Source organism: Psittacula echo (assembly GCF_963264785.1).
Source record: "Psittacula echo genome assembly, chromosome: 6".
In the NCBI taxonomy this organism is placed as follows: Eukaryota; Metazoa; Chordata; class Aves; order Psittaciformes; family Psittacidae; genus Psittacula; species Psittacula echo.
In genome coordinates this window covers 19,749,207-19,764,510 of record NC_137743.1, presented here as the reverse complement: position 1 = coordinate 19,764,510, position 15,304 = coordinate 19,749,207, and the positions used below count along the sequence as shown (strand labels likewise).

The window sequence follows — 15,304 nt, the reverse complement described above, 5'->3', positions numbered from 1 at the left end:
TTTATGCTAAAATTTGTCATCAGAAACACAGGAACATAGGAAATGCCAGGTGACATCAGATCAGTGTTGTGGCTCCTAACACATACAACTGCACACCAAGTACTAGCACCTTGCAATACCAGATGAGCACTGAACCAGCTGCTCATAGCTGTCATCAAGGTCTCTGATCTTCAGAGAAGGGCTTTTGCCCTGTAGTCCTCAGTTTAATCCCTCACCCCAAATACCTATAAATGTCACCCATGTTGATACTGCCCAGTTTCATCAATGTCTGGTGCTTAGCCTTCCTATGTTCTTGGCCTTGATGACTTCTGAAGGCAAGGAGTTCCTCCATTACTTACACAACATCATTGCACTGTACAGTTCATGTCCTTCTAGGTTTAAAACTCCAGGAGACTTGCATGAACCAAAAGAAAGTTAAATAAAGCACAACCTCTACATAGCAAAGGTAATAAAATATTATATAATAACATAGGGTTAGTTTGAATTCATATATGCCCTCAGTGCTAGGTAATAAACCAACCTGTATAAAAACTAATTCTCTCGAATAGTTACATCTTATTATATAAAAATAGCACTGTGAAAGGAAGCCAATTTGTGGGAGGGAAAAATAAAAGCACCAAAAAAACCCCCAAACAACCCCAAACAAAAAGAAACAACTTTTGGAAATGCATCAAGCGTTGCTTTTGTGCTGCATCATAACAGTGAAATGTATTCATTCCCTAATACTGGTTATCTGCTCTTTGGGTCCTACAGTAAGAAATCCTGTAGACGGCTTACAATGCTTGCCTCTTACATCTTGAACCTCCTGTTGATGAAGAACAGAGTGAAACACTATTAAGGTTGATTTCAGTTGCAAAAGCTTTGATATCAGGCCTAGTCAAACAGCAAATCTGTGTCTGGACTAACCCAAAGGCATTTATTTTGCAGCCCCTCCAACCAGTATTTGCCAAACATTTTTGGGGGAAGTTCTCCACAAGGAGCTACTGGGACCCAGCAGGGCAGACCCAGCAATGGGAGTTATTTTGGGCAGGTTGTGCTCATCACAGTTAGTAAGGTGTTCAGATCTAACACAGGAGGAAGGCTAGCTAGGAAGCTTATTCTGGACTTGAAAGCCAGAGCAGACAATTATCAGTGGGCAAAGAGAATTGGTGAAAAACACCAGCAGGGAAAGGAGGGATTAATAATTTGTGAGCAGCCCCAGTAGTGGAGCAAGTAGCACTGGGAATGCCCCCTCTACCTGCCCCTGCCCCACAGCTCTGCTAGAGATCATGGACTGCAGCTCTACAGGGTTCCAGATCCCTGTGAGGATGGAGGAACACAGAGGACAGTTCATACTTTGCTCTTGTTGGTGTTCAGCTCCTGCCATGGGGTGGCTGGAGAGCAGATCCCACGAGTGCTGCTTAGCCAGGAGCCATCCTTGTGGCCACGCTGCCCTGGGACCTCACCTGTGTTGAGCAGCTGGGCAGCATGTCACAGCTTATGGTGACCAGCTGCCCAGTGCAGGTGGGGTGACAGGGAGGGTGAGCAGCACAGTAAATGTGTGAGGCACTAAGTGTAGAGGTAGGGAGCTCAGGGTAGGAGGCAGACAAATCGAGTTGCCCATACTCGGTGTAAGCGTGGTACCCAGGGGGAGTAGTGGGTTAGGCATCGCAGTAAGTGCAGGTCTATTGTGTGCAGGATTCATTCAGAACAAGGAGCCGGTCTGTGCTGGTGGCCTCCATGTTTTGTCTGAAGTGACTCCACTCCTGCTCCAGGCTGATCGGCTTTTGCCATCTGGAAGTGGTCACTAAGGCTGAGTTACAAGTGTCAGAGACCAAGTATTTAAAATCCGTGATGTCCAGAATGTCTTGTCTAGCCTACAGGATCAGCACAAACATCCTTTTCAATGTCTGCTGGACGAGTAAGATAGTGTGCTGACAACCAGAGATAGTTGTGGCTACTCTCTATAAAGGTAGTCCCAGAAAAATCATCCAGACATAAAAAGGATGAGTAAGGCACAAGCAAAATTTTCCTCTTTGAAGAGATCTTTTCCAATATTCCACACAGGTAACCCTGTTTCTTTTGCTGCAGAAAAGCAGGACAAACCATCCTGGTGGGAAAAAAAAAAAATGAGGCATCCAGAGCTTTGGCATACATAAAACCATTCTCTGGGACTTGCCATAGGAGAGGTGTCAACCAGTCATCACCGCACCAAATCATGTTGTCGTTACTCAGTGCTGCATTTGTCATTAAAAAACCACCAGTGACAAATTCACAGCTGTTATTTATAGTTTAACTCTACCAGTTGGGTATTGGAGGAATATGGACAGCTAAAAGAAATACGGCTTTCAAACCTTTACCCTGTTTTAGACTTTATCTTTGTTACAGGGTTATTTTGGCCTCTTTGGGTGTCCATTTTCCCATCTAGAAAATGCAAAAGATTTCCCACCTCTGTAATGACTGAACTTTCTCACTCTTTTAGGAGTTTATCTATACAAAAGTCCTTTGCAGGGAGGGTACAGATGTTATCCTCAACAAATATGGGAAAAATGGAGGTCTGGATAAACTAATATATTTGCCCAATGTCACATAGGATGGTCAATGGAAGAGCAGGGACTTAAACCTGAGGTATCCCAGCTCAGAAACTAATGCCTCCTACCATTCTTTCTCCCTGGAGACTTTAGTGGTGTTGTTCGGGAAGGGCAGAGTGGGCCCCGTTTCTTCTGTTGCTTTTTTTTATGAGTGCGATGACGTGGTCTAAATTAAAAGAAAAATACAAAAAGACTGCCATAAATTATCCACATACAAAGGCCTTATCACATTTATTCTATGGTCCCATCACACCTTGCTGACAGGGTGCAAACAACGATAACATCCCCTTTCATATAACCTCTGCTTCAGAGGAACACTACGCAAATGAAAGTGCCCTGGTGACAGGACATTTAATTCTCAGGCCAGAACCATGCTTTTCCCCAAAACACCAAAGCCTCCCCCAGTTCCTGATAGATATGGTCAGCCAGGAACCTCACCATCCACATGGTATTTGCTGAGGTACAATGAAAGCAGAGGGGGTCTGGATTTTTGACTTCCCCCCTAGCATTCCCACTGATAACAAGAACTGGTGGCTACTCAGTCGGATTAAGACAAGGTTATAAAGATAGTCACCTATATTGTCCCCCACTATGTGGGATGTCCACCCAGCACACACTTGGTGGAGTACCAGGAGGCAGTTGTTTTGGCATCTTCAGCCCTTATTTACAAATGAGGTCAGAAATTAGGAAAAGCTGCCACACCAGGGCTTACAAACACTATGTAGGAAGGCAGCAGCAGCACTTGGCTCCCATTGCAGCCAGCTTCTAGAAGCTGGGAGTTTCCATTCTCTCAGAGGGCTCAAGGGAAACGTTTCTCCTATCTGACTTTGGTATCTTCTCCAGATCCATCAGCTCGCTTGTCCGTGCCAGGGGTAGGCACTGAGATTAATGGACTCCAGCATCTTGGACGGAGGGAAATTCTAAGGTGGGACTATATTAATTCAACAGCAGACAAGTTGGTCTCTGTTCATTTTGGGCTCTGCTCTGTCTGCAAGGGCCTGATTTTGCATATCCTTGCGTGAAGGGAGAAGGAAAAGACAGTCGATGTACGGTAAATGATGGCTGGGATTGTCTGGAAGTGATAAAGGATTGGTTAGCTATTTCAAGAAAGGACTGATTTGCCCCTTGCCTATAAAATGGATGAATGTTGAAATGATGTTGGCCACAGCAGCTGCACAATGAATTTTAAAGCCAGTTAAGGAATTTGTATTCCTGACAACCTGAATGTATTTTAGTGATGTTGAATAAGTGTGTATATGACATGGAGATGTGATGAATATAAAGCAATAATAAAGGCTAAGCAGAATTAGTGAGCAAAAAAAATCCATATTAAAAACCATCTCTGGTTTCACAATCTATTGTATTGGACTACCATATTCTATGAAGTTTTCCTTGACCTTAGCTGCAGATTATAACACAGAAGATACTCTCATATTGAAGCACTGGTATAGATTAGGATGTCTTGACAGTTTGGATTTTACTTAAGCAATTACAAGAGCCCTTTCTACAAAAAGTATTGCTTTTATTCCAGAAAAATAAATTCCCATGTACAATTGGGTTTTGATAACACGAAACAATTAGCCATTTTATTGCTAGTGCATATAGGGTAATGTCACATTTCATACAATTTCAGTACAAGTGAAAAAATATAATATATGGCTGATTGAAATTGATAGCTACATTAACATTTATAGATCTATATAGATTCATTTTACAAGCTGTTAGTAGTTCAGAGGGATATCGGTGTTTTAAACTACCAACATTCATATGGCTCCAATTCAAATATATGAATTGTTTGATGCGCTATAAATATATTCTGAAGTACATTTCATTGAAAAAGTCAAAGCTGTGCACTAAAATATATCAAAAACACGCCTTGTGAAAATCCTACAGACAGAGCCCTCGCTGTCTGTGGAGCATGAAAATGCCACTGGTGCTTGCATTACTACTTGGAAAATGAAAACAATGCCACGATTACAGGATTAGGTGATGGAAATATATGCTTTCTGTCATCTTCTTTCATAGAGCTGGGACCAAAATCTCTTCTGTTACTTAATGTAAACCAGGACAAAATCCACCAAATTAGCAGAATTGCTTCTGGATTAGCGTTAGATAAACAAAATCCAGAATCCGGCTGGAGATCAGGCACAGGCTCACTGGTTTCAGTAGAGCTGGCCCCAAATCTTCGCTAGTGGAAGTGAGAGCAGGACGTGTTCTAGCTGACTTATTCCCCTAAGTCAGGCAGACAGGATATGAGCACATAAACCCATTTGCCCAACCCTACAAATTTTAAGTGCCTCCTAAGATTTAGGTCTTATGAACAGCACAAAGGGCTCCACTGGGGATGATGGCAAACAGATATCTAGGCAGGGACTTGAGGATTTCCCGAAGTTGGAAAACAGCTCAAGCCCCTAGGATAGTCAGCATGGAGCAGATCCTGCTCTTTGGTTCAGTTATGCCTAAATACAAAGCCATCCTGGCAGCATGAACCTGGATTACCTCTGCAGAGAATGTGACCAAAGAACAAGAGGGCTGAGTACTGGCAGCAAAGAAGGCACTGAGCATCAGATGAGATGGGAGGAGCTGTCAGGGCTGGAATCACAGTCAGTTTGTTAGCTAGCTTCCTTCCCTCCTCCTCCTCATTCTTGACCCCAGTGTGGTCCCAAAAGGGCCACATGGAAGAATTCTCTCTGTTTCTGGTATCATTTTTCCCATTGCTTATTTTAAAAATACAGAGGAACAAAGAGTTAGAGTTTTTTTAACTACCCTTTTTTTGGCAGATGCCTTTACAAAGTGAACAGTAAAGGGCATTCAGCTGCCTGTACAGCCTCACATCTGCCCTGAGGCCATACCCGTCACATCTCTCCAAGAATGCATTGCCTTTGCAAATGACTGGATTCCAGTCCTGCCTTTACCTTACAGATGCAGGGGGACAAGGTTGAGCAGGGTTACAGCATGGTTACTGAGGGTGATAAAGTGGTCATGAGGGTGGAAGGGATACTGAGTGCACAGGTAGGCTTGCTGGCCAAAATGCCACTGCCTGATCAACCACAGCCCGGGGCATTAGATAAGCAAGGAAATGCTTTGTACCATTACTTTTCTCATCTTCCATCCCAGGGAGGCTGGAGCCCTCCCCTGCAACTCAGCACAGAAATGTTGTCTGTGCTGCTGACGGTAAAACTGAGCTGAGATAGGCTGGGTCCACCTCAGAGTAGCCATGAGCACCCGCTTTCAAGGGGAATAAAAATAGATTTTAAAAGTCTGAATTTGCCAAATATGGCTGGTTTTCCCCTGACCTTGTGTGAGAGCATTATTCATGGCAGCGCATCTCGCCTTGGCTGGTATTAGTAGCACTACACACTGGCCAGCAGAGAAACAATTTATAGAGCCAAGACCCCTTAGGCCTCAGCTGCCTGTGCAAACAGACCCCCAGTGTAACATGGAGAAGGAGCTCAAAAGAAACTGGAGCAATATAGATTCTAAAGTAACTGTAGTTTGGCTTGAGGAAGCATTTTCCTTGGGAGAACGGCTTTTCTTTAAAAGAGGATGAGTTGGGGACCCCAGAACAGATTCATTAGGAGAAATTTTGCCTCAAACCCTGGCAAAACTCTTATTTTAACATTTAGAATATGCTATAAGCTGTTGTTTTAATACAGACTAGGTCAACTCCAAACCCTTCTTCAAAACAGTATCTGATTCCACGAGTATTTTGTCCGCATGGTAAAAGCCAGCCCTTAATGTTCTACCCTTTAATAACTCAGGATGTTAGCTGTTAAGTCCATTTGTCTCTTGCCTTACTTGTTTAAAGCTTTCTCCAGATATTCCTGGATCCACTTTAACTTGGGATCAATGCACACTTGCTTGCTGTTGCTCTTGAGCCTTGCACTGCAAAGGAGAAAAGTCGGAGTGAGCTTAGTATGCAACTGTTCCTCAGCCCGCACCCACCACCCACCCACCTCCCTAATGCCTTATTTTCCTTGGGTGTCAATACTGCTCTCAGTTAACCCATGAAGAGGATGTGTTATTCCTGCCATCCTTGAGACACCTATTACAAATATCCCTGGTTTCAAAGCACTGGTACCATCTGTCTCCTCTGATGATGATTCTTGTGGTCTGCACTAGGATGCATGTGGGGTTGACACAGACAGAATTTGAATCAAAGTTTTCCAGTTCACACCTGGGGTGTTAGGAGTTCAGCACTGACAACGGCTAAACTTCATTTGGAAATACTGACATGGTAAATGTGGGTCATTTTTGGAAGGAATTAAGAGCAGCTTTCAGATTCCACACAAAAGTAAAGTTTCACACGTTTTGAAGACACCAAATCATACCTCCTGCGTGTTCTGAAAGGATAACTCTGTTTTTTGTTTTATACAAGACTGAACAAACAGGTTGCAGGCAGGAAGACAATTCAAAGTACCATAGTGCCAGAGGAAAGTTTTCTCTCAGCACTGGAAACAAAAGCAGAAACCTCCTGAGGGTTTTCTCCTGGATGAACAAGCTGCACTTTCCACACCAGTCTCTTCAGCTAATCTAAATTCTCTGTGAATTTGACATTTGTGCTATCTGCATCTTTCATACAGAAGCAGTACAAATAGCTCTTCACCCGCATCAGCAGGTCTTACCCTCCAGGGATCTCAGGGCCTCTTGAGAGTGCTGTGATCTCCCACATTTCCAGAAGTACCCTGCCTCTGCCCCAGCTGCTCAGAAGTTTCCCCTTAAGCAGCCTGCCTGCCATGCAAAAGTGCCAAGAACAGCAATTTCATGGAAATGCCCATAGGAATAAGTTCAGTCCCTGTTTACGCATTTTGCTGGATGAAAGCCAAAATGTTTCCTGCTTTATGAAATGAAATCTGTTGAATATAAAACTACAGAGTAAGAGTAACAGGTCAAAAAGGCTCCTTGGACTGAAGTTATGCAACAACACAGTTGTAACATAAAAACATAGAAGATGTAGTCTTGCAAGCCTTGTGCCAATAAAGAGATGAATGGGCCTAATTCATATTTGCCTTACAGCAATGCCAAGCTGGAGTGTTTCCAGTAAAGTGATACCAACAGAAAGTAAGAATGGATTTGCTGATGTTAGCAATGCCTGGGAACTCTTGAGCTGGCCTCATAGGATACAGAACTGAAAGCATGTGTAATCAGCCTCCAGCCACCATCAGAGGAATGCAATGCAATTCATCTCACCTAATATTAAGACATTGATTTTTTTTTTTTTTTTGACAGCTGTTTCTGAGCCTATCAGCCCATGTTCCTCTTAGAGTCACAGCAGAGACCAAGGCTGTTGAATGGAGTGTTGATCTGAACTGGTTCAGGTGCCTACTTTAGGATGCAATTAATTGCATGCTGAAAGTACCTATTTCCTTGTACCGAAGAACAAGGAATTTAGGGTGGGCTTTGTAAAAGTAGACACTGACAGAGGATATTTTTGGGTTTGGAGAGATGACTTCCAATAGAAGGAAAGACAAAAGCCTGCTCTTAAGACTTCTTGCTCAGGTAGAATTTCTCTCAACTATAAAGGGGAGTGCAAAAAACCAGAATCTTTCCTTGAAACTATATGATTTCACTGAGCTTCTCTATTCCTGAAAATTGGATCTGTTAAGTTACTTACATCTCCACTGTATAACGCATATTCACTAAACTCAGAGTGTGCTTAAAACCATCAAGATGAGAAATCTACGTTAGTTTTCATTCTATTTCAGCTTCTGTTTCAATAAAGACCTAGTTTGCACTCAGGATGTTTCCGGGATAAAAACTTTATTTTTCAAACTAACAAAGAGGTGGTGAACAACAGGTTCATGTGGTTTGTGTGCTATAAATCACATTGCAAACAAACACATTTGGCTCAGGAATAAACAAGAACATGAGTTGGTTTGTGCTGTTATCTATCTGTAATAACTATAATCCCATCTTAATTAAGAGATAAATGTACTCTACCCTTGCCCTTCTTGAAACTACTCCAGAAAATTCCAAATCCTCTATAAAGGCTTAGCTCTGGGACCCTGATGATATCCACTGAAGTCCCAGAGCACAAATCCATACACTACAGTATTTTGGATGCTTGCCTCCAAAATTGTTTATAGGTAGAGAGCAGAGTTAGTAACAGCTGGTTTTGTCATTTTTGTGAAAGGAAATTATTTCTCAGCTGAGGCTTACATTTTTCTCACTGTCCCCCACCAAATCCTAAGGCAGATGTACACATGAGAAAATGTATATGACCTACCCAGAGTGGTACAAACAAGAAAAATACTTATGAATGAAAACTGGTTCATGGACAGATACATGCTTTTCAATATATCTGTACATTCCTAAGAAATCTCATGAAACCACATCAGTTTTCTAAGTGCAGAAATGATGACAAAGGATGGATTTCTACAGCATTTCAGTTATAAATGGAAGAGCTCGGCATGGATCGAAGACAGAACTAGTAATGGCAGCACTGCACAGAAACCCATTCTAGTCACAGAGACCCTCTTACAGAGCCCAACAGGAGTTGACAGTAGTAAGGCTCCCCTGCAATGAAAAGATGAGTGCTATTTTTTTTCCGTCTGAAGATTCTGAATTCTGTGAGAGGAGGTAGGGGGCCACCAATGAACAAATGAACCAAAAAGACCTTCCTAAAAACCTGCACACACAAATCTACAACCCGATTTTTTCCTGAAAATTAGTGGGTTGACTGGTTTGGGTTTTTGGAGGATTTTTCAGTAAAAATGAAGAGGTTATTTTCTATTTGGAACCCATCATTTCTGGCCTGATGTGATCTGTGATTTAACTGATTTACTGCCTGGTAAGAATGTCCCTGGATCAGGCCAGTATATGTTTAGGGTTTGTGACTCCTGTGGAGACTACACGAAATCCAGGAATTCCTTTTGCTTGTTTATCTCTTCTCTTTAGCGAAGTGGAGCATTAGAAGACTAATACCACTGTAAAGCCTTTTCCCTGAAGTGTGAAGGTCCACATCCAAGGCAATGGACAGCCTCTCTTATGTTCCTGCTCACATACGCATGGGGGAACAGTACATGGGATCACATAGTCACAAGGAGATCACAGAGGTAGAACACAGCTGGGAAACATCTAGCTGGGCATCTTTGTGTGTGGGAAAGCAGGGGCCAGCTGTATCTGACACATGGAGTGAAGAGATGAGTTGGAAAGCATGGCATGAGACAGACCAAATTGCAGCCACCAAAGTAGGAGCCAGCTCTGTGACTTTTCTTTTTGACACCTGAGATTTGCACCCAGCTGAAAAGAGTAAGAAACTTACACAATCTGAAGTGAGCAGTTGGGTGTGGAGAGGATTTTGAGGTGCTTAATGTTGGCTCTTGCAACGTTGCTCTCGTAGAATCGACAGGGGCATCGGTAAGTCAGGCTGACCGGTTTCTCTGCGGGACACAGGGAGAGAAAGGATGCGTTACTCCCTTTTGCTCCCGGTCAGCAGCACAGATACATGGAGCAGGGCTGACAGAAACGCCTTTCAAATACGCAGGTGAAAAAAGCAATAGAAAAGCTGTAGCTTTGGGAGAGCATTTGCCCACAGCTCACAGCACAGTCCTTTTACCCTTTTACCAGTACCCAGCCTTTCAATAATGGCGCGTAGGATTTTGGAAGACAAAAGAAGAGGGAAAGAAAATGGAGAAAAGTAAATAAGAAGAGATTAGAATAAAGAGCCGCTCCATTGTGCGGGGATGCGCCTGGTAATTAGACAAGATAAAGGCCAAAAGAGGGGGCACTTGTCTTCAGTGCTGTTCTTGTCAAGCGATTTTGACCCGAGGCCAAATTAGAAGGTAGCCAGAAGAAAGCGATGAATTCCAAAGAGTTCAGATCAAAACAGCTCGGCTCAGGTGCAGGCTTTTCAGGGAGGACTTACTGGCTACAGAAAAGCTCTGAGTCTTTTAGGCTTTCCCAGGGCCCAGGACTGACCTTTCACCACTACAGCCAAATTTACTCTCAGACAGAGATACTCGCACGAAGAGGTGCGACTCGGAGATGGAGATCACAGCAGGCTTCCCAGAAGAGATTTGGAGTCTTCTGAAGTCCCCGCCTGTGGCAAAGTAGCGCCAATCGAGAAGACAGGGACCAGGCAGGGTGCACTTCACCAGAATGGATGGGAGTTTTGTCACCGGCATCACTATGGACAGAATTAAGTGTAGCCTCCCAGGCTAAAAATCAGCCATGTATACACATGCAGAGAAAAGCAGCCTGGCACTCACCACAGCCTCTGATGCACCCCTGCTACCCAGTTCTCCATGGCAGAACTTAATCACTGGCAAAAAAGTGCACATAAATAAGGTCCTTATTCTCTTTGTAAGCTTTGAAGCTCCATGCACACTAAAATACAAACACAGAAGCCTTGCCTGAAAGTCTAGAAAGAGCTGCTAGGATTTAAAACAATTTCCCAGTGGAACACTTTCAGCCTTTGGGAGGAATTAAGTTCATACACCTAATCCATAAGGTCTGGCTCACATTGTAGATGGTCAGATCTATATCTGATAGGGCTTTAGATCCTACATGGCAATCTGCCACCCTGTTTATTTAACCACACAGGAGCACTCCCAGCATCCAAACCCAGATCCCTTACAGGCAGATGGAGATCTAAAGAGCAGGGAAAGGCTTGGAATCCCTCAACTGCCATCTAGGAAGGTGAGAAAAGAGACAGCTTTTCAAAGTGCAGCAGACCTGCATTCATTGCACATTTAAAAATGCCTGTCTCTAGCACATATAACCATAGAAAATACGGTGAATTCACCCTGTCCTAAGGAGGGAAACCCCTTTTTTTTTCAGTTGCCTCAACCAAGACATGAGCCAGAATCAGATCCCACAGGCAGATGGGCAGACAGAGTAATCAGTGGGAGCAGAGTTGCTCCAGATTCACATCAGGATCTGGACTGTAAGGTAACAAAATTGGAGGACTTTTTATATCAGTTTTATGGCAGTCCAAACAGTGATATCATCTATGGGTTAATAAATGAGAGGAGAATCTCCCATCTGCAGGGGAGGAAGAAAAAGGGCTGCAGAGTGAGCCTCTGAACATGAATTAGGCTGACTAGTGCTAACGTGGAAGGGAGGGAGAAAACCGCTAGGGTTTTCCACTGCAATTCTGTGCCTCACAGCTGCACATCAGTGTGTTTGTACTGGAAAGGGAGGCTGAAACTGAATGCAGTCATACAATAGCGTTCAGCACGGCTGCAGTGGAAACGTCTGTGCAAGCTTGCACCAAGGTTAAGCAAGCTTTACCCTAAACAACACACAAGAGATGAACTGTTCAGATCTATGATTTGAGAATGCAATTCTGTCCTTTCTGAGACTGGAAGAGGGACTTTTGATCCCCTAACATTTGAAACCAGGAGCAGAAAATGCTTAACTGTGACTAACATGTCCTTGAGTCCCAAAGCTGTTTACTGCCCAAGAAAGAGCATCCAGTGCAGCAAGCAGGAGAGGAAGCCCCAGCATTTGGTGTTCTGTCATTTCAATGCAAGGTGGAATGACAACTCCCTTCCTAGCACAAGAATCATTTTGGCGTTTCTGTGCTCCTTGCTGCATGATCAGCAACAGGCTGGTGCCCCTGTTGTTACACCTGGGACCATCAGCACAGGCACCAGCTGAGCCAGCTCTCAGCATCACTAAGGGGGAAGGGGCCATCTGGGGCTCACAGTTTGGGATGGGGACATTTCTGAGGTGGATGAACATCTTCCTTATCTCCTTTAAAAATTTGAAACAGATTGTTCCATTCACAATACAGCTTATTAAGTCAATTATTCTGAATATCTGTACTGCAGAAGTTAATGCTCTGTGGGTTCTCTGATGTCTAATAAACACTGAGCACCAGCTGAAGCCATTCTCTCAGTAGGACAAATTAGTAGTCCGTTAATTGCTCTGTTACATGAAAACACCAGTTTTCAAGAAACTGATGGTACATAAAGTTTTTGAGACCTTTATCTGTCTGGCACATCTGGTTAAAATGGGTGAATATAGTCAAAAGTTACAGAAGAGCCAGATGCTATTCAGTCATTGCAATGTCATTCCTTCAGCCTTATTTCCTTAGAAAGAGAACAACTATTGGTATCCACCAGAAGGGTTCAAAGGGCTCTTATGGGTGTTTGGGGTTTTTAAAATAACAGTTTTACTCTTTTACAACTCAAAGCTGAGTTTTGCTGCTTCTAACACTCACCTTTTTCTAAAGAAAAAATACTCACAAAAATCTCTAAGAGTGGACACTCATCAACATTGGACGATACCTATTTCACCCTGTAGGGATCTGCCTTGCTTCATCCACACTGGAACTGGACATCCAGTTATCATCAATAACTTGCTGTGTGGGCTGAGAAGCTCTGAGCAATTGGGTGGAGTGGGAAGCCAGGCAAACAGGCTGAGCATAAACAGACAAAACATCTGATGGAAGCATCATTTTACACTGTCCTACCAAGGATGCATTTATCAGTATTGGGAGAAGGCTAGCAACTTTTTAAGACTACAACAGTTCAATTTCCTTGGGAAGTGAGGCTGTTATAGGCAGACAGATCTTTCCCAGAGCAGTTGCAAAGCAGTCAGAGCTCACCTGCCCTCCGAAAGAAGGTAGTCCTGCAAGCCCTCAACTCGATCAGAGTTGAGAGCATTACATAACATGCAAGGATGTCGGCAAAAACTTCACTTTTATCACTGTAAGCCGGTGAGGTCTCTCCCCTTACACTAGTTTTTCTTCAACCCTTTTAAGCCATTTCCTCACTCAGGTAGCCAGGTCTCGGCGCACTTGCCCTGCCATAAAGATAACCTCTGCCGTTAGCAGACCCGGTGCTGGGCGCCAAAGCTCCCACAGCTCGCTCCAGAGCCCACTAGCCTGCAGAGGCCAGAGGAGCCCGCTCTAAGTCCGTCCCCCAGCCCGGGCACCGGCTGGGCCGAGCCGCTGGAACATCGTACGCTCCGCGGATGCTGGACTAGAGGCGCCGGGGGGCTGGAACTGGCCCCAGCACCTGCGGTGTCTGGATTCCCTTAGCTTCCCGCCGCCCTGGGGCCAAGAGACCACCTGCCCGGGCCCGCTGGTTGGAGTCTTTCCGAGGCAGGGCTTGCTCAGTGACGGCTTTTCGTGCGCTTCACCGGGACTGGGCTGCTGCTGGGACTGTACTGCGGAAAGGCTTCGGGAAAATTATAGGGAACAATTAACTCTTTCAGGCTACACAAAGAGGGCACCGGAGGGCATCCTTTGCCGCCCTGGGTGGGGAAAAACCAAGTTTCGGTCACTAGAACGAGAGAATAAGATGGGAGCGGAGATTTGAAAGGGCGCTCCTTACCTAGCCTAGCAAGCTTTAGATGAGGGGACAAAAGGCGGCAAATCTCTGCCAGGCGAGAAGGTAGCCGCAGGAGGAACGCCCTGAAGATGCCCAGAGGCTGCGGGGAGGAACCCCGCTTTGCCACGCTTAGTCTCCGCTTCGCCGGAGCCCCGCGGCACAGGGCTCCCCGCGGGATGCGGAGCAGGAGGCGCAGGTTGCCGCATCCCTGGGGCTGTCCGAGTCCGGCGGCTCCCAACAGCGGGTAGCGGGCGAGCCAGCTGCCGCTGCGGCCGCTCTCCGGGGGTGACCGCGGGCTCGGGGTGGGGCGGGCGGGCTGCGAGACGGCGCTGCAGCGCGGTGCGAACGGCGACAAACGCCGCCGTGGCAGCGCCCGCCGGCTGCCAGCCCGCGTTTGCATAGACCCCCCTTCCCATCCGCGCAACTCCCCGCGCCCCCCTCAGCCCTTCCGTGCTCTCTCGCCGGGGGTGCGGTGGGTTCCTGCGGGGTGACCACTTTGGCTCAGCTCTGCCCTGATGGAGGGAAGATAGATCACGACAGGGGATAGAAAAGGAACCGAGCAAACCGTCTGTTTCTCATTTCTTATTAACTTTAAGGGTTGTGTTTTTAAAGGGGAAATAGATACGCGTATTTTGCAACCCAACCAGCTCCCTGCAGACCGAACGCTGCTGAAAGCCTTCCCCCAGCAGATCTCAATCTGGGATAAGTTTGGCAGAGGATAGCTTTGACCAGCCTTCTTTTGAAAAAAGGGAGAGGGAGCCTGCCTGCCTCCAGCTCACCACAGCACGGCTCGGGGCTCGCCAGTCCCCCACATCTGAGCAGCGGCAGGAGCCAGAGCCCGGAGAAGCTGCAGCGAGGAGGAAAGAGCGGGACTTGCCGCGGGACCGCAACTCCCGGCCGGGTTGGCTCCGCAGCGCTCCCAGGCAGGAGCGGAGGGGAGAGCGGCAGCTCACTTACCCTCCGAGAGCGAGAGGATGGCCAGGGTGAAGGCGAGCAGAGCCAGGGCGCGGAGGTCCATGGTGAGGCGGCTGGCGGGGCGCAGGGCAGGCGCTGCACTGCTCGTCCCAGCGGCTGAGCGCTCTGCAGGAGTCCCCTCCTCCCCTCCCTCTATAGAGGGGCCGGGACCGCCGGGGCTGGGGGAGGGGAGCCAGGGGGAGTAGCTAGCCTATGATTTATTGCCCGTGGCATGTTATTACATCCTTCCTCTGTTAAAAATGCTTGGAAAGGAACCAAAAGAGCGAGGGCTTCTCTCCGCACTCCGTCAGCCTGGCAGTCTTCCCCTAGGCAAAGCGCTTACCCCAACAGCCTCACGACCCTCGCCCCCGTGGGACGGCAGCGGCGGTGCCCTACCCCCAGGAACACCCCACACCTCCCCTCATGGCTGCGGCGCGGCGAGGAGCCGGCATCGCGGACACTTCGTCCAGTCCCGGCCGCGGGGGAAATGTTTCCTCG

The 15,304-nt window shown here is 46.2% G+C and overlaps 1 protein-coding gene across 1 annotated transcript; it reads right to left on the bottom strand.

The window, feature by feature from the left end:
- Nucleotides 1-773: 773 nt before the first annotated feature.
- On the bottom strand, nucleotides 774-14,870 carry CXCL12 (C-X-C motif chemokine ligand 12; the record flags this gene model as incomplete). The annotated part of the gene is made up of 5 exons (XM_080621292.1): nucleotides 774-805; nucleotides 2,639-2,736; nucleotides 6,369-6,455; nucleotides 9,835-9,952; nucleotides 14,810-14,870. The coding sequence occupies 5 exons, from the start codon at nucleotides 14,868-14,870 to the stop codon at nucleotides 774-776; spliced, it is 396 nt and encodes a 131-aa protein (XP_080477418.1).
- Between the last annotated feature and the right edge of the window lie 434 nt (nucleotides 14,871-15,304).